At 43.1% G+C, this 22,840-nt stretch overlaps 1 protein-coding gene across 2 annotated transcripts; it reads right to left on the reverse strand.

Annotated features, from left to right (window-relative positions):
- Positions 1-314: 314 nt before the first annotated feature.
- LOC120739945 (ALK tyrosine kinase receptor-like) lies at positions 315-20,907 on the reverse strand. Of its 2 annotated transcripts, XM_040041951.1 has the most exons (11): positions 20,687-20,907; positions 18,270-18,456; positions 17,450-17,540; positions 16,436-16,500; positions 16,219-16,348; positions 14,608-14,705; positions 11,438-11,530; positions 7,091-7,192; positions 6,707-6,841; positions 3,869-3,959; positions 315-3,281 (listed from the first exon to the last, which is right to left on the reverse strand). In XM_040041951.1, the coding sequence occupies exons 1-11, from the start codon at positions 20,691-20,693 to the stop codon at positions 2,205-2,207; spliced, it is 2,076 nt and encodes a 691-aa protein (XP_039897885.1). In that variant the 5' UTR covers positions 20,694-20,907; the 3' UTR covers positions 315-2,204. The 2 variants fall into 2 exon arrangements, with proteins under 2 accessions (XP_039897885.1, XP_039897884.1); XM_040041950.1 differs by lacking the exon at positions 20,687-20,907 and having other exon boundaries at positions 18,270-18,496.
- Between the last annotated feature and the right edge of the window lie 1,933 nt (positions 20,908-22,840).

Consider the following 22,840-nt stretch of genomic DNA (forward strand, 5'->3'; position numbering starts at 1 on the left):
GCCAGTTAGAAAGTGGTTTTAAAATAATGCTTCATGCACTGTTTGACGTGTGGCACGCTGATGAATTCTCGGCAAAATCGAATCATCATCATCATCATCATCAGAGAGTCATGATAATCAAAAACCTAACACAAAATCACTGGAGTACTGCACGTATGAGCACACAGCTGCAGAATGAGCTGCTCAATTTTAACGCCTGAATTATGTTTGCAGAGCAAACAAGCTGCCGGACGTCTATAGTTATCGCTTTTTTCTTATTTGAGTTAATTTGATTAAGTTGGCTGGCAACTTCAAAGACGGAAACAGAGAGAAAATACGGCTGTTATATAGTAATTTATTAATTTTGCCGAATGTCTTCTGAAGGGCAATGTACAGCTTTTTACCAGAGCCATAGTACAATACTTCATAATTACAACATTTACAGGTGCAGTTGGGTTCGTCTTTTTACATCAAACGACGGGGATGAGCAGTGAAGGGAGCACAGAATCAATAAAATGCAGTTTAACACAGACAAAGCAAAAACAGTGTTCATTAGCCAATACCGAGCTCGCCTGCAGGAATGCATTTATCACCGAGCATCATGACACTCACACGACGGCTCGTCGTCTCTTTACAGCAGATGGACTGACAGCCGAGTACCGGTAAGCAAAAAGCGTAAAAAAAATATCGTCATTAATTCACCTAAATATCAACACACTCGTGGCATCGTTTGATAGATACGCCGAACTGAAAGGCAGATGGTAAACACAGACTATGCGGGTGAAAATGAGCGGTTCTGGGTTTCATTCACATGTGGAGCGAAAGCAGTTTGTACTTAAACTTTTCTCTCAGACTCATTTGTATTCCACAACAGCCATCTTATAATAGAAAAGATAAAATATGCAAATTTAAGAACGTGGAGTGCCTCGCGATGGCAAATTGAAGGTTAAGATTGATTCAGCAATATCCACTGTTTCTATAGCCAGACGAAACAAAAAAAGTGGGAAAGGAAACAAAGATGTGAATTAATTAATAAAAGGTTACTCAAAGAAGCAATAAGTAAGGAAAAGCCGCGGCTTCTCTGTCTCAAAGCGCTCGTTCGACAGAATGGAGCTGTGAACAAAAGGAGAGTTCAAAGAGCAGCGATTTCAATGAGACCGGGGGGCAACGAGTAATTTCACATCTTTAGCAACAACAAAAAGCTCAACTCCCAAATGTTGCTGAGACGGCTCGTCTTCAGTCACATAACACTCAGTGCTTCATTTATCCAACTATTCCGCTTAAAAAGAGTCGCTGCTGTAACAAACCTTTTAGAATATTTAGTTAACTTCTTTTTGTAAGGAGTTTCTTCAAATAAAAAATAAAAAACTGAACAAAAAAAAAAACCCAAAACTGAGAGAAATCTGCTTCCAAAGGAATTTGTTTGGATCTGTAGAAGCAGTAATAATTTATAGAGCCACTTCCAAATAATAAATAAAGAGATGAATAAATAAACAAGCAGGCAAGCAAACATCAACAACCACATTTTTTCCCAGTATTATTATTATTATTATCATCATTTATTTTTTTTATTTCCTTTGTAGAAATGTCTCTGGTAATCCAGCGTCAATCCTGTGATATTCTTGAAAAATAGTCTGATACAAGCTATTTACCACGCTGCATTTTTTTTTTCTTTTCCCAAAGCGATGAGGAACAGTTTGAGGGCTCTGCAGAAGAATGACACATGTGGCTGGCAGCTACAGTCAAACTGATCACCAAAGGTTGAGAGTCAAAGTCTGGCAAAATATAGAGATTTATTCCTCCTCGTAGTCTGTTTCTGATAGTCGTGAAGCCTCCTCAGCAGAACATTAGTTGACCTCTCCTAGTCACAATCGTGTGGAAAGTCTTCCAGGTGATTCTCAGTTTTCTCACTCAATCGCTCCAATGTTGAAAAAATACATTTTCTTTTTTTTTTTTTATATTCTTAAAACTATGTTTGACTCTACATTTTGCCTCCCAAAGCTTTTTAGTACTCCGATGTGCTTTAGCATCCACTGGGGTTTGAACACACCTCAAAGGTTCTGGTGTAAAAAGCCAGTTTTAGAGAGATGGGTTCTTTCCAAAAATGGTGGGACGGGAGTGGTGAAAAATAGTCTCTCTCACGGCACAGTGTTTCTTGCTGTGTGACTCACACAGTCTCCAAAGACGGGGCCTGAAAAAGAAGACTTTCTGCGTAGGCCTATGGGCTAAAGCACGGTGGCGTTGTGGCCCTCCATCCTGGGCAGCCGTGGGTCCTGAACCGTCCCCATCGTAACTAGCAGTGGGCGGCTATCCTCGGATATACCTGACTGAGCCATGGACACTGACGTAGGAATGGGTCCCCCCCTCTGGTGGGCTGCTGAGGAGGGCATGCTGCCCTGCTGGGGTGGAGGAGGTGGGTTGGTGTTACTGTGACTGGACTCTATGGGGAGGCCTTGCTCCTGGTAGCCGTATCCGATGGTGCCACAGGGGAAACGTCTCAGTCTGTAGAGGGGGACTGGGGGCAAGGCGGCTGAATCTAAAAGTAGGGGAGACTGGGCAGCAGGAGGAGGTGGAGGGGGTAGCAGAGGTCTGCAAAGACCCTGCTGCTGCTGCTGATGGTGCAGCAGTTGGAGTTGGTGCTGCTGCTGGAGCTGATGCTGGAATTGCTTGTGCTGGTGCTGGAGACCTAATGCCCCGGCCACCTCAGCCACTGTCCGGCCCACGTGCTCCTGCCCCTCTCCAGGAACCCTGCCACTACTGCTTCCTGCTCCGCCCACCCCTCCTTGCCTTTGCTGTTGCTGCTGTTGCTGCTTCCTCTGCTGCTGCTGCAGGAACCACGAGCCATAGGTAGGGTTCCACAGACTGCTGCTTTTCCCAGTGTGGGCGTCCTTCTCTGAGGGGTGTCCCTGGGCAAAAGCCAGGTTGATGTGTCCTCCCTCTGAGCTGGGCTGGGTGTTGACATGAGGTCCCTTGGCAGTGAGTGTGGAGGGGGCAGCAGAGGTGATTGTATTGGTGGTCTGTGTGTGAGGGTGCTGGTGCATGTGGAGGTATGGCTGGGGCTGAGCCGATGGTTGTGCTTTGGCCTCAGATGCTGTGCTCGTCACAACAACGTGCTCCCCTCCTCTCCGGTTCTCCTCTGTGGGGTAGGCGGGAGGTGGCTGTGGAGCCTCCCCATCGGGCACCTGGGGATTCACCAGCACAGTCGGAGCTGAGGGGTCATCGGGGCCCATGGGGGCATGTTCCTCCTCCTCGGGTACTGGCCCATACTCGATAGGCAGAGCCACGTTCACCACATCGGGGTCCTGAAAGATTCAAAGATCATGGCTGTGGATGAATGGTCATAACAGTTACTTCATTGGTCTAATACTTTTGCTTGGAAAATGTCATGAGGTCGAGCAGAGAATTAACGAGAAGGATGTTACGGAGAACTGCAGTGCGCTGACAGTCTGGCTGCACTAACAGTAATAAAGGGCAACAACGTCCCAGCAAGCAGATTCTAATAAAGTGGAATATTCACAGTTTGCCTGTGGGTCCAGCAAACTGAAAGCTGCGCATCAACAACTTATGCCATAAGATGCAGCAGCAGTTTAGATTATAATCTTAGCCACTTGTCAGCTGTACTGATTGATTCTATCGTCCTGCAGAGTGGTCGAATAGAGCAAGTAGTCCACTACTGCAGATTATGTCCTCCTCTCAGATGGAACACTCCTTTTCATGCACACATACGCTTTCTTATGCTCTGTACAAACTCGTGTTGTGTAATCAGTCTTTGCATGCCAAGAGCTTATAGTAAACAATCAGTCACAGTTAGGTTGTTTCCTCTGATTGCTCAGCCCTAATCAGTGCCTGCATGACAGTCAGGTTCCCATACGGTGCTCAGTTTAGTTACTTGTAAGCAGTAGTCGATTCTCTCCAGGATGGTTGAGAAGTTGGGCCTGTCTTCAGGCTGGTGCTGCCAACTCTGAGTCATTATACGGTACCTGAAATGCACATGAACGAGCAGAAAACACGGAGTCAAAACACTTTCTCCCACTCCATGCAGAGAAAGCAGAGACTCTCCAGCACTGTTTCTCCAGCTGATTTAATGCATGCTGGATAAATCTGACTAAATATTCTTAAAAGCTTGTATTTTTTTTATATTTTTTTTGATTTTATTTTGATTTTATTAGGTTTTTGTAATGCAGATTTAAAGTGTAACCTCCCACCACTGAGAGCTATTGTTAAATGGGCGATGTAAATTACAGGAGCGAGTTTTAGTGATGCACTTAAGGGATCTGCCTATTCTGAAAGAACAAAAAAAACCCAACAACACGTTTACAGTGAACATGAATAACAAGATTTGGGGAGGGAACTTTTTTCAATTCACGATTTCCTGCTATACCTGCAATTTTCTTTTTTATTATTTTTATATAGAGATAGAGAAATAGACAGATGGATATATAGCTGGATAGTGGTGTAGTGGTAAGACTCTACGCCTTTGGAGCGGGAGACGCATGTTCAAGTCCAGCCTCGGAAAAACAACTAGTAGCTAGGGAACTAACTAGGGACTGCTTTCACGGCTAGAGGTACGCCAGGACGCCTGGTCAGGGGGGAGTTCATCACCCCCACCCAAGATATAGACGGATCAACTTCACACTTGATGGATCAAGTGTGATCATGCCACAGCAGGAGAATAGATCCTTAACAAGGAGGCGATAGACAGAAGTGTGCTGTGTACTTGTACTCTTCCTGTGAAGCATTGAGAGTCAGGATCACATGTTCAACCAGGGAGGTAAGGGGCAGAATAGAGGAGGGACTACTAATTGTCTAACTTCCTCTACTTGTAGGTTAACAAACAATTAGTAGTCATCGATGTTGACAAACAGTATTATATCATACAGTGGCTGAGAAATACAGTCTATAGTATAGACATGTAGTACAATCCCCGCGACTATATTTCAATCTGGGAGGCAAACATGAAAGAACTGTTTAGTTTTGTGACTTGTAAAACGTTTTATGTAGCAGTAACAGCCTTTATCAGACTTGATCGATGATAGGACTCTGAACTATTCCTCCAACTGTGCTTTCAGCCTTGTGAAGCTTCAGGTCACCGGCTGCTCCCTCCTGTTAAATTTCGTGTTCCATCTTTGATTAGTAGCTTCAGCGAGGTGACGAGGTCCTGAGCTACCAAGCAGCCTTGAACCATGACGTTTCCTCTCAACATGCTTCACAGCATACACAAGGCTTGTTTTTGTTGTGCAGTTCCTGTTTTTCTTCAAACAAACAAACAAACAAACAAAACAACATCATTGAGCCAGAAAATGTAAATGTTACCTCATCTCTTTTCATTTTTGAAAGCAGTGGCCTCCTTTGTGGTTTTGTTGCATTAACACAATTCTTACTTTGTGTATTTCTCACAGTGAACACAGATTGTTGTAGAGATTTTGCTGGCAATTTCATGTTACTTTTGGGTTGTTTTTACCCATTTTCAGGACTGAACAGGGCCCTCTTACTGTGTTCTTTGCATGATGCTCACTCCCAGCAGAAGCAAACTCCCCATTTAATGGATAGTTTGTCTTATTATTGTAGAACTCAGGGGACCCAGGTCTTCAAAAGCTCTTTTCAGCTTTGTGCACATTTATAATTTTTTTTTCGAAGGTCCTTTGAAAGTTGCTGTGATCGAGACATGATTCACACCCACCAGTCTTACTTTAGAGGATCAGACTCTGTCAATAGAGACTCTATATGTCTTTATCATGTGAGGCACCTTTCAACCTCCAATTCATCTCTCACGTCTTTAACTGGAACACCTGACTTAGAGTAGCTTTTAGAGAAGTCGTTAGCACAGAAGGTCATTTATCTTTTGCAGCCTAGATCCTGAATGGCTATAAAAACAGGAAACGTTGCTGTCTGGTTGCTGTTTGATACGAACTATGGATAGTTTGAAGACAACTAGATCAGTTGTTCTTTCTCACAGGCAGTGCAAAGCAAGATAGTCTGCTTCAGACACATTCACACTCCTGGAAATACTTTACGTGGCTAAGGTGAGTGCGCTGCATGGATAGTGTGTGCATGACACCTTCTCTCGAGTGGTAAATGCACTGGATTATCAGCTGTGATATTCCCATATCACTGCAGTCTGACTCGTATTATTATTAAAGTGGAAGGTTCAATTAAATTAAATTCAATTGTCTTTTTAAAGCACCAAATCATAAGAGCAGTTGCCTCAAGGCGACTGCTACATCCTGACCCTGAAATAATACAGAGCAATCAAAACAACCCATTTTGAGCACGCAGTTAGTGACAGCAGGAAGGAAAAACTCCCTTTTAACAGGAAGAATAATCGGGCTCAGGGAGGAGCAGCCATCTGCCTCAACCAATCGGGGTTGATGGGAGGAAAACCCGACAAAACTTTGTCTAATTTTGTATAAAACACCGGAATTTTTAAAACAGTCAGATTAGCCAAACTGTAAAAGAAGCAGAAGCTTCTAAACTAAATCTATAGTGCTACTCTCTCACAGTGACAGTGAATTTACCGGGCTAGTTGGATAATCTGCATTTGTTTTCATATATGCCTATGTTGGGTTTAGCAGTTCAGTGCATGTGTGAAACTGGCCTGTGCAGCATTAGCTTAGTCTACAGTTGTGACTTGGATTAGATGCCATGAGCAATAAGTACAAAAAAGTTGATAAATTTAAGCTCTTTCTTGCAACTGTGGTCCTTTCTCGTCTGTGTGATCTGCACTTACACAGGTCCAGGACAGTTTTTAGGCGGGTCCATTCTTCCCCCATTTGTTACGAACTCCAGCACTTCTTGGTTACTGCGGCTCGGATATGGCATGTAGCCCAACGAGAAGATCTCCCACAGCAGGACCCCAAATGACCTTCGAGAGGCGATTGATGAGAAAAAAAAAAAAAAGATTAGTTGGAGGGAGAGAAAGAAAGCTAAGGACAATCAAGTCTTAAATTACAGGCATCATCACCGCTGAAGTGGTGAAGGATGAGAGCAGAGGACAAGTATGAGACGGAGAGAAATGCAGCGAGGGTTCAGCAGGAGGTGAAAAAAACAGACAGGTGTGAAACTCTGGAGGTGAAACCAGTGTCAGTCTGAGAGATGTGTGCAGGGTTCTCACCATGTGTCTGTTTTAGATGTGAAGATGCCCTCCATGAAAGCTTCAGGTGGCATCCATTTCACCGGCAACATGGCACGCCCACCCTTCCTGTAATAGCTCGCCCTGAACACACAAACACATTTGTGAGGGACGTGCTTGCATAACCGTGTGGTTAATAACAGATCAGACACAGTATTAAAAAAAGGTGAAAACTTCTAAAATCCAGCAATTAATTCAGTGTTTTTCGGCAGCTTTATCGGCGCTCTGATCTGGTCGCTTTTTCAGCCTTCTTACATGTTGCTGTGTGAGACCTTCTAAGAACTCCTTATCTCGCAGAAAGGAACGACGCAGATTTCTCGCCGGGCTGAGCCGAGCCCCGTCTGAGCCATTTTTAATGCTGCCTTGCCCTTTGCATTGCTAGAAAAATAATCAGATGTGTGCTGTATCTGATCTTTGGTGCTGATAGAGGTCGCCGCCTGATTTATCTCGCCCTCCCCGAGATGCACAACAAGGACAGACGTGAAGTGGCTCCCATTCGGCTCCACGTCCGCCACGGTGTCCACAAAGAAAAACGGACATGTGTCAGGATCACAGTTAAGTGGTGTCAGCTGCTGTCAGACGGGAAAACTTTAATTTTGGCACCGTTTTCTGTTGCGGGGGAGTAAATCTGTTTGCCCCCAGTAATACTGTCATAAAAATATCAGCATATTCCCTAAGCACTTGTTCATAAACATGGCAATTCTTGATAATAAATGAGACTGTGTGACTGGCTGGGTGGTTGCCAGTTCAAATCCCTGGGGCCTAAGGAATAACGCTCTTCCTCTGCTGAAAACAGCAGCTGCTCCGCTGAAGCTGCACATGGCTGCACAGGAATGAATTGTAATTACAGTGGGCAGCTCCCAGGTGTAACTAGTGTTCCCTGGTCAAACATATAGAGAAAACAAACGCATCAAAAACAAGGTGATAAAGAATAAATAGACAGTTGTAGTTTGGATAAATTATGGGACCGTCTCAGGAGCCTGAGCTTTTTCAATGCACCATCTGATACCTGTGCACTTGGCTCTATGTCCTATATTTGTCTGGACAAGTGCTCATATCCAGCTCCATATCTTCATTTTTGAAGTCAACAACAGCAGCTTTGCATGATTTACTTCAAAGCACTGACAGTTCCAAATAGAGATACTGTATCTTATCCTGGGCTTCTGAAACAAGCTAGCTTCACTGCTCTGCCTTTAAGCCAACTTTTTTCTGATTGGCTTCTGCTTGAAAGCAGACGATTTAAACAGTGTGTGTGTGTGTGTGTGTGTGCTTTTTGTGTGCCGCCCGACTATATTAAAGATATCCTCAAGAACTGAGAGAAGAAAAATTTTTTGAACCTGAGCATTTACAGCAGCTTGACGCCTTTTGGCTCACGGGAAATACTTTTACATCCACCAGCTTCATCATTTTGAACACTGGGCCATAATTAACACCCAACATTGGAACGGCATATAAATATGTGATGGAAAATAAGAAAAGGCATAATAGTCCCGCTTTCATTTCATGCTCTCCTGGGGCAAAAATGTCCAAACTTCAGTTAAAAGCCACTGCTCTGTACCTACTGTATAACCTGGAACTGACATTTAAATTAAATCCAAAAATAATATGAGATGAGTGCCAAGAGGCTAAAACAGAAGTAAAACGTGCAATATTTATGCAGTATTAACAATCTGCAGCCAAGGCCCGGCCTCAGTTATTAAATTTTGGTCATAAAGATGGAGTTTCCTTTAATTACAAATTCAGGTGAGAGCGTTAATAGACTGCTGCATTTCCTACAGTATGAACCCAGGGCAAACAGCAAGAGCCAGCACTCATCATTTACTTTAACTTAGCTGCAGCTGCGACTCTTCAGGGGATCCACGAGCAGAGATGAATATAAATGATATGCAGACAGATAATATGGTTAAAAGGGAAATATAAACTATTGGCATAAGACGTTACCCTTGAGGGAAATTACACATAATCAATGAAGCAGAGAAAACAATCACTAGTGAAGTCTGTTTGCTTGACAGATTAGCTGAGAGCTACACTGCAGGGCAGACACTCAGATATGCACCCAGTGACTTAATCCATCACTTAAAATAACATGCCCCAGTCAGTGATGGGAATCAGTTACCAGCCCCATTTTTAGTCCCGCAATTACAGGATTGAATCGTGCTACCGTCTCATTCCCCTCTCCGTCCTCGGTACCCCTCTAATTTTCTTGTCCATCCTAATAAAGAAAACAGTGAGCGAAGTGGAGTGGCCTCTGTAAATAGATGCAGTAAGACCAAACTGCTGCAGGAGCTCCTTTTATTCTCCTAAAATGTCCTCTTTTTTTTTTTTTTTTTTACGTATACTGCGTCCACCCTTGATGACCTCTGCAACCGAAACAAATAAATGCAGATGAACCGAACTCCAATTTTCTTCCGCCCTGTCGGTTGTCAGGCTGTTAGAGAACGGTGAATCATTCTGAGAAAGATTGATGGACATGTAGAACACGAGACTGATAATCCCGCTATCGCTAGATCAACCTCCTTTTCAGCACAGGGTGTATGGACATATTTGTTACTCCTGCTAACACCTCCAACACTGACTGAAAGCTGAGCTGCAGATTAGAGAGGCTTAAATACAGTCTCAGGAAATCTATAGCTCAAATGGAGGTGTTTTATGTTTATGTGTGAGCAACTCTGTGAGCAAGAGGCGAGCTGCAAGATAGAGAAGTATTAGAGGGAAAAACTAACAGTAAGAGACAAAGGCACGGAGCGGGCTGTGCTGAATGGAAAGTAAGATAGTTGCATGCACCTAAGGACACAATGGTGGAGGCTAATGTTTGTGTCTGCAGAGCTGGATGTCTTTGTTCTGCTTTTATTGTGCGCCTGCATGTGTGCACGCCAGGCTGACTTTAATAAATACAGCCTAGAGTCGTGCTATACAGCTACTGTTATTAGACCCTATGAAAATATGGTCATTTAAGGCGAAACAGTAGATTTCTCTTCATACTGGCAGCTGTTCACCTTAGGATGACGGCTGTCTGCCAGCTATTGTCTACCCAGCTTTTTATTTACCACCACATCACTGGTGCGCAGGCATGCGTGAAAGACTGTGTGAGTGAAATTCTGCAAGTGCAAGTATGCCTGTGGCTCTAGCGGAATATAAAAAGCTGACATTAAGCCGTGTCCTGGTGCCTCACTGGGGGCACCTGTCCCCCTGTGATCGCCTCAAAAGAACCCCACGTCGCTTGTCACATAGCAGTATGGCCACATTGTGAAACGGCAAAAAAAACGCACCAGCAGCCTGGTAGCCATGTGTGCAAAACAACCCGCCTCTCTCCGAACACAATAACAATAATAATAAAAAAAAGCCCCTGCACCAGAGCTTCAGGCTGAGAGATAACAACAAAATCGCAGTGAGGCACCTGAAAAACTGACATCAGCAATTAAATCAAGCGTTCCTAAAGTGGCTCCCCGGGGATATTGTGCAACAGCTTTTTCCGGATGCTCTGTGAGTGACTTTGCTCTCGTGTGACTTTTCATCGCATGATTCAAAAGCGCTGCGCTGATCTAACTGAATGTTGTGACATATTTTCCTTGCTCTAATTTCTTACCAGATGAAAGGCTTGGGAGATTTCCCTGCTGGATTGTGCGTTCATTTAAATGATGCCACGTGAAATAATGGTAGCTATATTAAAAAAAAGGGATGAGAACAATGACTAAAGGGGAGCTGGTCTAGATTAAAAGAAAGCTTCAGTCCAACAGTATAACAGAGGATAAAACAGCTGAGCTGCAGTATTTACCGGGTAAAAAGCCCAGGACAAAAACAGTTTCAACTCTTTTTTTGTTATAGTCACACAAGAAAGACTTTTATGCATCTATGACCTGCATTGCACATATCAGTAAGCAAGAAGAGGTTTCTCCACCAGTGCATACAGTCTTGCTATTTGCCAATGGCATGCAGCAACTGCTTTTCCAAGCAAACGTATCCCTATTTCTAAGAGCAACGGGCATCTGAGAAGTCAGCGGCCAGTCTGCTCAATGATTTTCTGAAAAAAGCTACACGACTTCCTTCCAGTCCTGTCACCTGATGGAAGCAAAGCTGTGACAAGTGGTACTAGGTTAAAATCCAACGATTGCTGCTTAGGTCTTCCGGTCATCCTACTCTGATTTTACTTGCCATTAGGTCAGAGTCGTGGACTGTGTAAAAGAAAAGTATTCTGCCACATGTTTGTTTCTCTCTGTTTGGTGTGAGCTGCATCCCTTTGGACTTTATCTGGATTCCAGTTCAGCTATAGCTAGCCAACTGGACCAGAGTGTTCTTGCCCGCTGCCACTGAGCTGCGTTAGTGTTGTACCTGTAAATGTCTCGAGCCATCCCAAAATCTCCGATCTTAGCCACTCGTCCCGGTCCTTTGCAGGTCAGAAGGCAATTCCGTGCTGCAATGTCCCTGGAAGAACAGAAAAAAACCACTTTCAGGTTATGTTGCACACATGCATGGACTCATGCTATTAGAAATCTTTACCCACGAACTTCAGGAGGATCAGGCGAGGATAGCTTTCTCACATCTAACACACAGCAGGACGCTTTACACAGTTCTCACTGCTGAAATTCTCTGTGGTTTCAACGCAGGTGCTGCCTGACCCATTGTGAATTCATCACTCAATATACAGACTTTGTGCTTGGGGTACTGGCAGGTTATAGACTGTTTCATATCCAGTCCCACTGTATTGTACATTTGTGAAAATAGCTTAAGCCTGAATTATACAGCACGACAAGGTGAATACTGATGCTTGCAAAGCTCTGCTCAGAAGTTTTTCATACATTTGCATCTATAACATCTCCATGTATGAAACACCTACAGATGCTCCCTGTTGGATCTGAAGTTCACTGTAACTACCAAGCTGCTCCGGGCAAGCTGGCAAAGTGTATAGTTTCCTATGACTCTGCCCACATGGTGGATCCAAAGAAAAGATTGAAATGTATGTGCAGGCTGAGTGGGTTAGAGGAGAAAATTCATATTTGCACTGTTCTGGGCCGGTTATTCTTTGAGCAAAAATACAGTAGTTCTCACGGCGTGCTGTACTGCTGTCTGGGGAAAAAGGAGCCGAGCTCACACACTTTTCTCTGCTCCCCAGGCATCTAACTTTCTCAACATCTTAAGAAGTGACGTAGCTCACTGCTCGTCTGCACACTGCAGACAAGTGAGCACCAAAGGCCAATAAACAGCCAGACTTTAGCATCAGAATAACATCATGTGGCGGCGCTGATCTCAGACTAGATCACGAGACAGGATACGGCTGGAAACCACCAGCGATAGAAACACACAGCACCGAGCTCTGTGTGTAGACACAAACGCACGCACATGTTTTGATGTTTGGCCTCCAAGCTCAGATGAGAAATGACACAATGAGGATAAAGTAATGGTTCAGACTGATTTAAACGGAGGGCTTTTTAACCACTGTACACAGCTGCCCCACTTTAGTCCACCGCAAGAGATGTAAGCTAACATTATAAAAGTATTTCATCGCGTTAGCATGAGAAACAATAAAATCCTCTCTAGGACATCAGTTCCACTTTCTCCAAGTTTCTTTTAAACTTTATATTAAAGTAGTTAAATAAGTGTCAGTGTCTATAAACTCAGTTATAAAAAACAGAGAAGAGAAACTTCCTCCATTTTCTTTTTCAGGAACAAGAGGTGAAACAATTAATCCATTTAAGGTCATCTAAGCCGCTTCAGGAAAGCTGCATAATTTCTACCGTAGCGCGACTCTAATCAGCGGGCGAGAGTGCACGTGCACACACACACGTGCACACACAGAGTCGTGAGGTGCTATTACTAAATCCAACTTGCTTTGTTTAATGGCTTGGAAGAATTCATGGAAATGATTTGCTTTTGCTTGTAGGCGAGGAAGAGTCTTGAAATGCAGCATACTGCTGTGACAGACTGTGGTCTAAAAGCTTAAGGGAAAGACACAGATGTGTTGTACGTGCAGCACAGCGATATGAGAGGAGACTGTTGTTAAAATATTATTAACCGGCCTTATAATGTGAACCTTATTTACAGTAAATTTTCACTGCAGCTTAAAGACCCATTTCATAGCAGCACTTACAGAACAATATGCGTTAGCCTATTTTAACACCTGCAGTTGCACGAAACTGCCCAACTCCTCAGTACAGTGATAATTTTCAGGTGGCTACAATTGCCAGGCCGCTTGTAAAATGAAATAACCAAAGAGCAACACTGCACCATCCACTAGCCATAAAATGGAAATAAGCAGAGAAACACACATAAGCTGGAGTAAGTCATTCTCAGAGAACATCAACCCTGTGATTTAACCTCTTGGTGAACATAACAGCTCTTCATCCAACCCAGTAAGCCCCGAGAGAAAGCTGCTTTCTGTTTTTGGAGTAGCAGCCTACTTCACTCACATGCCCTTTACTCACCCCCAAGAAAACACGCTTCTATAAAAATGAAATTAGCCTCAAGGACAGCGTTGAGGGGGACTTTTAATACAGGTTTAAAGGCAGAGAATCAGGTTGAATAGAAGATCACGAGGCTCTGGAGAAGAGTCGGCCATTAGGTGGATTGATGGAGCTTTACTGTACCGCAGCGGGGCAAACAAGGTTTAATAGACCTCGTCTGTCATTGGCCAATCCCTGGGAAGTCAAAGGCACATCTCAGGGAAGGTGGATGTGCTTTAATTGTCCTGATTTGATTGCAGAATCTATTTTGACCTTTTCTCGTATTAACACGTACTTGACTTTCCTCGTGCGCGTCCACGAAGGAGATTTTTGTAAGTCGGGTTCAAGAGAGGGCTTTTAAAAATTCTTTAGCCACATCATATGGTTCACCAGCCACTGCGAATATGAGCATAGAAGGGGGCATACTCTTGACTTGCGCCTCGGATACAGAGCGTAAAAAGGCAAGCCGGCTAGCCCATCTGGCTGCTCCGATACTAAACTCATCACTTGTCCTTTCTGCTATCTCAGGGAAGGCAAAAGGCATACTCAGTCCATATGTTCTGCTTGGACAGATGCAGTCAGTTCATTATTCTGAGTAGATGCTAGATGAAGGCAGGGAACTCTGTTTGTTTGAATGCACATTTGCATTCCATATTTATACAGTGGCATGCATACCCATATGTTCTGCATATTGTTCATCTGCCAAGGCAAAAAGCCGAGGCGGGGGTTTGTGATAGGTGCCGTTTGTTTGGCTGTCAGCTAGATCACGCAAAAAAACCCCCACCAAGACGAATTTCATGAAACTTGGTGGCCGGGGGAAAAGAGGGATACATTAAATTTTGATGTAGATCTGAAAACACTTTCTTTTAAATTGTGAAATACCGTACTGACCTCAGTGAATGAGCTCCCCGAATATGTCAGTCTGATCGGTTTTGCTAGGGAGACTAGAGAACCACTGAGTTCACTGTATTCTTTCATAATAATATGCTCCATTTATTTTTGCCAACGCAAATTTGTTTTTGCATAAGTGTATGCAAAATGTGCAGCCATCTGCTGAGGTACCTGTGTATAAACTGGTTCTCCTCAAGATACTGGCAGCCCTTAGCGATGTCTCTGGCCACGTTGAGGAGGTCCACCATGGTCAGGCTGGATGGTTGATCCTAATTAAACAGAGAAGAGACAGAGAAAAAACAAAAAAACTGAATCTGGGGCTGAATCAGGAATAGTATCTTTAAGAGTTAATGAGCACTATATTTTATGATAACAATCCCTCTTTAGCTCGTTGCTACAAACTTACCATTTTGGTTCAACCTCACAGTAAAAAAAAAAAAACCCTCTAATAACACAGCAAAAGAGACTAACCAACACTGCCCATCACAGATTTATCTGTATTGGCATATGGATTGTCAGAAATGAGAGATTATATAAATTACTCATCAGCCACTTTGTTCGTTAGTTGTGGCAGACAGGCTGGCCTGAGTATTTCAGAAACAGCTGATCTGCTGGGATTAACCCCCACAGCCGTCTCTGGGGTTTATAGAGACTGCTCCGAAAAAGAGAAAATATCCAGTGAGCTGCAGTTCTCTAGGTGAAAATGTCTTGTTGATGCCAGAGGTCAGAGGAGAATGAGCACACTGCTTCGAGCTGATAGGACGGCAAGAATCTTCTCCAAAAACTATTTGTTACAACCAAGGTAGAAGAAGATGCAGAAGTAAATCTCTGAAAACACAACATGTCAAACCTTGAAGCAGATTGGCCACAGCAGAAAACCGTGCTGTGTACTACTCCTGTCAGCTAAGGACAGAAAACTGAGCCTACAGTTTAATTACCATTGCTTTTTTTAGTCTGGAAATGTGTTCACACTGACAAGTACTCAGTTGCTGTACTTTAATAACTGCCAAAAACAGTAAAATACTTGCACAAATCAATGAAATCTTGGCCAACAGTGTAAAGTGAGGCTACATCAGCAGAGCTAATGGCAATGCTGACGCTAGCTAGCTTACAACAAAAGATTTTCTTCTTTCAGACGCTGAAGTTACAGCTGTTGTGACATTGTTTGTTGTATACAGGTGTTACGTTTTCACTCAGTGTAGAAGAAATGTGTATTAGATGAGCGGTACCAAGTGCAGCGTTCACTATTGGACGTTGCAGTCGTCATGTATAGCTTGGTGTGTTCAACTTAGCTACCCTGTCAAACTTCAAGCAGTACACATATAAGTGTTTAGTTTATATGGAGTCCAAAGTGAGACATGATAACGATGTTAGAGTTAAGTGGCTGCAGAGCCAGTTTGGAGATTAAAACAAGAGAATAAATGCTGGATTTCATCAGGTGAGCATGAATATAAGACCGAATCAATGCACTGTGTCATGTGATATTTAGGCGCTTAACACATACAGTAGTACATTTGTGCATCTTACTCTCCTGAGACCCCAATTCCTCACAAAGTAGCTTCATTCTGCTCAATAAAATGTTTTAGACTTTGTTAACAATTATAAACTTTTTGTATTATCCTTTAAAATAAACCCACATCCACTATTAAAAAAATACTGTCTGTTCACAGATGATGTTTAGTTTTTACTGTTATCAGGCCCAATCAATCCCAAACTGGGGGCTGGGTCTCAGGAGAATAAAGTGATATGTTCACTTGAGTGCCAAGCAGCAGTGTGTCTCACCAGCCGGGGTCTGGTCTCCCTCAGGAAAGTCTTGAGGTCCCCTCCAGCCATCAGCTCAAGCAGGATGAACCGAGGCATAGCCTGCAGACTTACTCCTATACAGCGCACAATGTTCTGGTGGTTGAACTTGCTGCAGCGACACAGCAGAGAAACAGGTCAGATTTCTGCTGGTGCTGTACGACAGACTGAATTTTCTTAATGCTTAAATAGCTCCTACCTGATGATTAGAGCCTCCATGAGGAAGTCCAATTCATCCTGCTCAGAACAAACTTCCGGAAGAGTCTAGTTTAAATGGAAACCAAATCTCAGTGCAACAAATGGTAATAAGCAAGCTGTAATTGGCTTCAAATGAAACTGCAGTTCTTTGTGTGGCACTTAAGGCTTCAAGCTTTACAGCTAAAAAAAAAAACCTTTTTGCAGACGGGCACAAAAACTGCTTTGGTCTCTAGAGCCACTTCCCTCCCATCACGACGCCTGGGGAGAACTCCTTTTTTAAAATAACAAACCTGTTTTATCTGTATAAAGGCTAAAGGTTGGAATTATTAGTGGCCTGGACATTGTGAGTGACAAGCGGGTTCTGATTAAGCCACTAATCTAGGCTTCACCTCAGCTAATTGGAGTCATTGAACTGGACCTCTCGACTGCGTTTGTGCCGTTGGTGCGTTTTGGAGCGTTTTTAATGTAATTATCACACAAATAATATGGCTCACTGTGCAGTTAAGAGACCATCCAAGAAGAATGTGCTCCAGCTTTGGCAAGTGAAATTCTAATATTTCATTAGTCTGTTAGCGCTAATTAGCAGCAATCTGTGTATGAGTATGAAACCATCTATTAATGCATATTGCTTACCAGGCTCACTGTGTCAGCTGACAATTTAGCACGACACCCTCTCGTCCAAAAATACTTTGTTTTGGTCCAAAACAAACTATAATGCTACAAATTGTCGCTTTAGAATGGAGCTTTATAAACCAGCTGGTGGTGTCCCAATGGGTACATCCATCTTTTATAAAAAGTCTGTGATAATAAGTGTTGCATACAGTATTTATGATATTTTGTGTCTTGAGCCGAATGATGCTGAATGTGGGGCAGAGAAAATAACTGTTACAGTCGTTCTGTTACAAAGCTTTTAACTGAGTTTCAAAACAAGTCTTCAACTCTGTGATTGCCGGAGAAACGCCGCACAAACATCCATCACATGTAACCCCACTATTACTCTTGCGTCATGACTCACCTTGACTGCAACTTGCAGTGGACTTGGTTCACCTGGTATCCCCACTGCAAGACCTTCATAGACCTCACCAAAAGCACCGTGACCTAGACCCCTGCAAACAAACAAACACATAACAACTAGTTTTAGAGAGAACGATTTAAACAAGAACAGTGCTGACACCTCTAAACTAAAGACGCTTGAACAAGGCAGCAGAAAGACACATCCTAAATAAAACTTTTGTCCAAACATCGATTACCTGAGGAGCTAAGCACCAGGTAAACGAGTGGGAGTCATGTAGTAAATCAAAAAGAGTGACTTCTTTCAAACACGGTGGTTGAGATGCTAGTCAGTATTCTAATTTAGTGGTCTGACAGCTTTTCAGCCCACAAAGAAAAACAACTCTTTATCCTGTTGCAGCAGTGAATTTTAAAATGAAAATGCTGCTTTATAGTTTCCATTTTTTCCCCTTTTTTTAAAAAGTTGTTTCAGTTGACATGACTCTCGCATAACTAGATGAAATAGATGTGTCATGAAAGTAAAAAAAAAAAAAAAGAAAACTATTAATGATTTCAAATGATTAAAAACCTCAAATGATGAACTGGCGAACTATAAACACAGAGACAAGATCATTCTGGAAAAAAAGGATTTTTCAGAAGCTCGGATCCCTGCGGTGAACACCGTGAGACGTCACACTACTAATGTTGTTTCCTCTCACACCATTCTGCATTTTTGAGTCTAACATAAGTGGATTTCCACAACTATTTTGTAGGACTGACATCTTCAGTAATTGCACATCAGTCCATCCCTGCCCCACAGTAATGAGATTACTTGAATCTTTTACCTGGTGAGAGAAATGTTTCGCCTTGGCACTTCCTTCAGGTCGTTGACCGAGGCCGTTTTGCCAGCGAAGCAGTAGTTGGGGTTGTAGTCTGTCATGATGGTGGAGGCCCGCAGCTTACTGAGCTTGCAGTCTGGACTCTGCAGCTCCAGCTGAATGGACTGCAGCTCTGTGTGTTTACGCCGATACACTGGTGACATGAAAATAAAAGAGGAGTTTTGTTCCACTACTGAGATATCGACATAATAATAATATTAATAAAAAATAAATAAATAACAAAACATAAGTCCTTTTTGTAAAAAATTACTACTGGCAGCCAAAGCTCACAAAGCGGAAAGCTTTTCCAGTTATTACGTCTCCAAAGAACACAAAGCTGTACAGCACCAGTCACTTAGATAAAGCCCACTGTGTCCCTGAGCATCCATTCCTTTCTATCCGATCTGAGATTTGTCCAAAGTATCAGAAAGAGCATGTTTCAGATTTAAAGTTTTTCACCCACTGTACATGTGCACCTGCTAGATACATGAACACATATAAAGTGCATAAACAACAATGGGCCCAAAGCGTAAGACCCAAAGAGCTCACATCTTTTCCCTCAATATTGCAAATGCATGCACCTCATTGAGAACAGCATGAAGTATGAAAACTCAGCTCTTTGTTTCTCTCTCACACACCCACACACAGCAAACTTCACACTTTTTAGTGCTAGAAGCCTCAACCTGGACTGTGAACATAGTAGCTTCAGGGACAATCATTTGTGTGTGTGCTTATGTGTGTGTAGGGGAGTTATTTATTTACCAAGTGCTGTCTAATGTACGAGTGCTGTCAGCTGCTGGCTAAGCAGCCATCCATCATTAGCGTGTTTCATTCATCAGAGAGGTTGTCCCACACCTCGTCTGCCCCTGCCTCGTCCACTAATGTGCGTTCAAAAGTGTAGGTGGGAGTCTGAAAATATGCGTCAGCCTGCAAGTGATGGCTCAATGAGTGTATACTGTATGTCTGGCGGTAATAGTCTGAAAGCAGGCGTGCAGAGGGATATTTGTGATGGCTACGAGGCTCACCTCCCATTCTGGAAACAGCCTGCTAAGGGCCATTTAAGATGGGCCAGGGACCACTGGAGAAGTTTCATGCAGAGTGAAAATGTGTTTTTTTCAAAATGTATAACAAACAAGAAAAAAGGGTGATCATAAAAACATCTCAAATGAAAAAAGAAATCATGTCGGGTTTACATTTGGCTTTAAGCTTGTATCCGTGAACCTCTGAACCGTATCCACCATGTAGTGAGAACAAATTCATGGCGTACAACCCTGTGGCTTGCTAACTTGAGGTGCCAACCTCAAGGTTAGACACTATAGAGGGAGGAACAATATGGCTTATTATCAGTGCTCGCCAAACCGTGCATCTCAAATAGTACTAGGGTGCATTAGTACCTATGGAATTGGCAGCTTGCTCATCTGGAAAGGCACAACCAATGCTGAAGGTATCAATGAGAGGAAAAAACAAGTCTGCTCCCATCCAGACTTGATCAGGGAAGACCTTAATATTTCAGCAAGACAATGCTAAACAGCACAGTGCATCTATTCCAACAGCATGGGTTTATAGCACAATTGCCCAGTTGCTGAACTGGCTTTCCTGCAGCCCCTGAAAACATTTGGATCATCATGAAATAAAAAAATGCAACAAAGACGAACAGGACTATTGCACAGCTAGAATTCTCTATCAGAAAAGAATGGGAGAACATTTCTCTCCCAAAAGTCCAACAGCTGCTCTCCTTAGTTCCCACATGTTTATGGCCTGTTGTTAAAAGAAGAGGGGATGTTACCATGGTGAACATGTCCCTGTGGCAACTTTTTAAGACATGTTGCTGCCATTAACTTTGTATGTTCTACTGTAAATAAAATATGGGTTTATTAGATTTGCAGTTTGTTTTTATGCACATTTTGCACAGAGTCCCAGTGTTTTCTGGAACCCCAACCCTCTCTTACAATCTCCTAATAAAATCTGTAATATTTAATAGAGTATGTTGCGTTGTGGTACGACTGCGTATAACTTGTTCAGTGATTGGGCAAGTCAAGTGTTAAAAATCACAGTGCTCATTACAGAGCAAAACACTTTATGTATAGCAGGAAGTACTGAATGAGTGAACAAAGGAATACACCTCCTGAAATTAGTCTCAAATTAATTATGTTGTGTCCTCCTCCACCTACAAACCCCCAGCTGCAAAGCTGAGGAAGGGAGGAAAAAGTGCAATGAGAATAAAACGAGTGCAGACACTTGCTGATCCAGGCTTTTGCAGATCATGTCAATTTTCATTGTAAAAATTCTGTAAATTATCAAGCAGAATAATGTCGGCTGTTGCTGATACCAAATAATTCTTTCAAATTCATATTAGTTGCTGACAAAGATGTGTCAACACTTACTTATCATGACTCCGGACACAGCCAGCAGGAGGGCAGCAATGAGCGCCGAGGTGCCCACAGACAGACCCAGCGCCAGGTGCGAGAGAGATGGCTGCGGAGGCTGCTGGGACACTTCTGCAGGACAAGGGGAAACAACGGTGTCATACAGTTGTTATCTTCCCCCAGAGGAGTATTAACATTCACTTCACCACACTGATCCCCGACTTAATTAATGATGTGAAAGCGATGACACAACAGAGCTTAGGAGCGGCGACGGACGCTGCATGTCAATTCCTTTTTTCTGTGCGGAGGGGAGATCGTTTCGCTCGTCTAAGCCGAGGAACAAATCTGAACACCGAGAGACACCATATTGAGATTGTGACCTTTTTACGACCTAGCATCACAGAATTATCTACCGCTTGTCATTACAAAGAACAGATTTGCAAATCATCGGTTGAGGAGACAGTCTAGGTCATTAAGATATTATTGAGATGGTAAAAGCCCTGTTATTTTGCTTGAAATTACCTTGCCTTTGATGGAGGCCACTGTTTGTTATGATGATGGCATAGCACGAGTGGCAAAGTTCACAGAAAACGAGATTCATGTAATAGTCAGGCAGAGCCAGACTCTCCCTAGGGATGTGTATGTGTGTGTGTGTGTGTGTGTGTGTGTGTGTGTGTCTTGTAAGTCAAGGGGGCTGAAGAGTTTGCACACCACTTACTGGAGAAGGCTATCATCTTGTTTTGTTTGTTTAGTGAATGGCTCATTAGGCCAGTTGTGCAGTGTGTTTGGGTGTATAATCCATGTGCACATGTGGTCGTCTGAATTCATGTTGATGGACCAACAAGATCAATCAGTTGGGTTGAAGTGTGAAACCAGCTGCACCCAAGGGAGACAGGAGAGAGAATACAAACAAGAGAGGAATCTGCGTTCAGTACCAGCAGTGCTCGTGTGAAAAGCTCGTTTTCTATAACAAGGATCTTAAATCTGAAGGGCTTCCCCCAAATCAGCAACTGAACCAAAATGTAAATGCATGAACATAAACAAAGGACTGCATAAAGTGAAATTTCCAGCATTCCTTTCACTGATCTCTCTCGTCTCTATGCAGCTTTTCAAGAAGTTTGCCCGCGTTTGCTGCTGGTTCGTGCTCACAGAGTTGGAATTTGACTCCTTTTAAATTTGCCGTGTCTCTTCCCTCGCCTGGCTCATTAGCTGGTAACCTTCGACCGCTGTAACACAGCATAAACTGGGACATGCTGCATGAACTGGGACGTGCCTCTCACACACTCATGTCACAGACTTCCCACAACAAGGGGATGTGAAGGGAGAGACATGGCTGTTAACAAGAGGATCACTCCAGCGCACATTCCAGCGTCTCTCGTCAGTTAACCGCCAGTGCAGGGCATAAACCAATTCTGCATCCAAAGCCTTGGTTGAGTTAGTGTACTTCAAATGAGGCTTTGGAAATTTGACTGTAAGTGGGCAATGAGCCAACAGCTTATTTCTCCAAATGAGAAAAAAATAACAAATCAGGCCATCTAACTTTCACCCTTTTTTTTTTCTTTGAGCATGTCCTTCCAAAACATCTCAAAGTGACCTGTTAAGTATATTAAGATTTACATCTAAAGATAGGGTTTGAGGCTGTTCTGCTCCAGTGATGGATTTATTCCCAGTAGTCTTAACTGTTTTCCAACAGTGTTGAAAATACTGGCCTGATGGGTCAATTTACTTCGTACTGGAGTCAGGCAAACCTGCAGTCACACTACAAGTGTTTTTTACAGTAGGAGTGCATTTGCTAAGACTGGGCTAAACTCCAAATCGCTCTCTTACCACAGTGATGTTTTAAAGTGTTTTTGAAAGCGTTGGCCTCCTTGAAATAGTCTCTGCTGGCAACACTTTGCTAAACTTGAAAGAGATGTTTGTGGTGAGACAGAGCAGAGCTTGGACGTTGGCCTTGGACCGAACCACTCATGAGAACCAGGCTGACTAATGTGATGCTCACCATGCAGTCTAGGCAAGGTTTCATCAGTAAAAATAGCCACCGTTTGAAGTGGCAGGGGCAAAAAGAGGTCATCTGGATTAATGTTTTAAAGACGAAGTCAAATTATCATGTCTGGAAGAACTCTGTTTCTTACTGTAACACTTTATAATAACTGATCAGAAATCGGTGCGTAA

Source organism: Simochromis diagramma, unplaced genomic scaffold (assembly GCF_900408965.1).
Source record: "Simochromis diagramma unplaced genomic scaffold, fSimDia1.1 OVJJ01000304.1, whole genome shotgun sequence".
NCBI lineage: Eukaryota > Metazoa > Chordata > Actinopteri > Cichliformes > Cichlidae > Simochromis > Simochromis diagramma.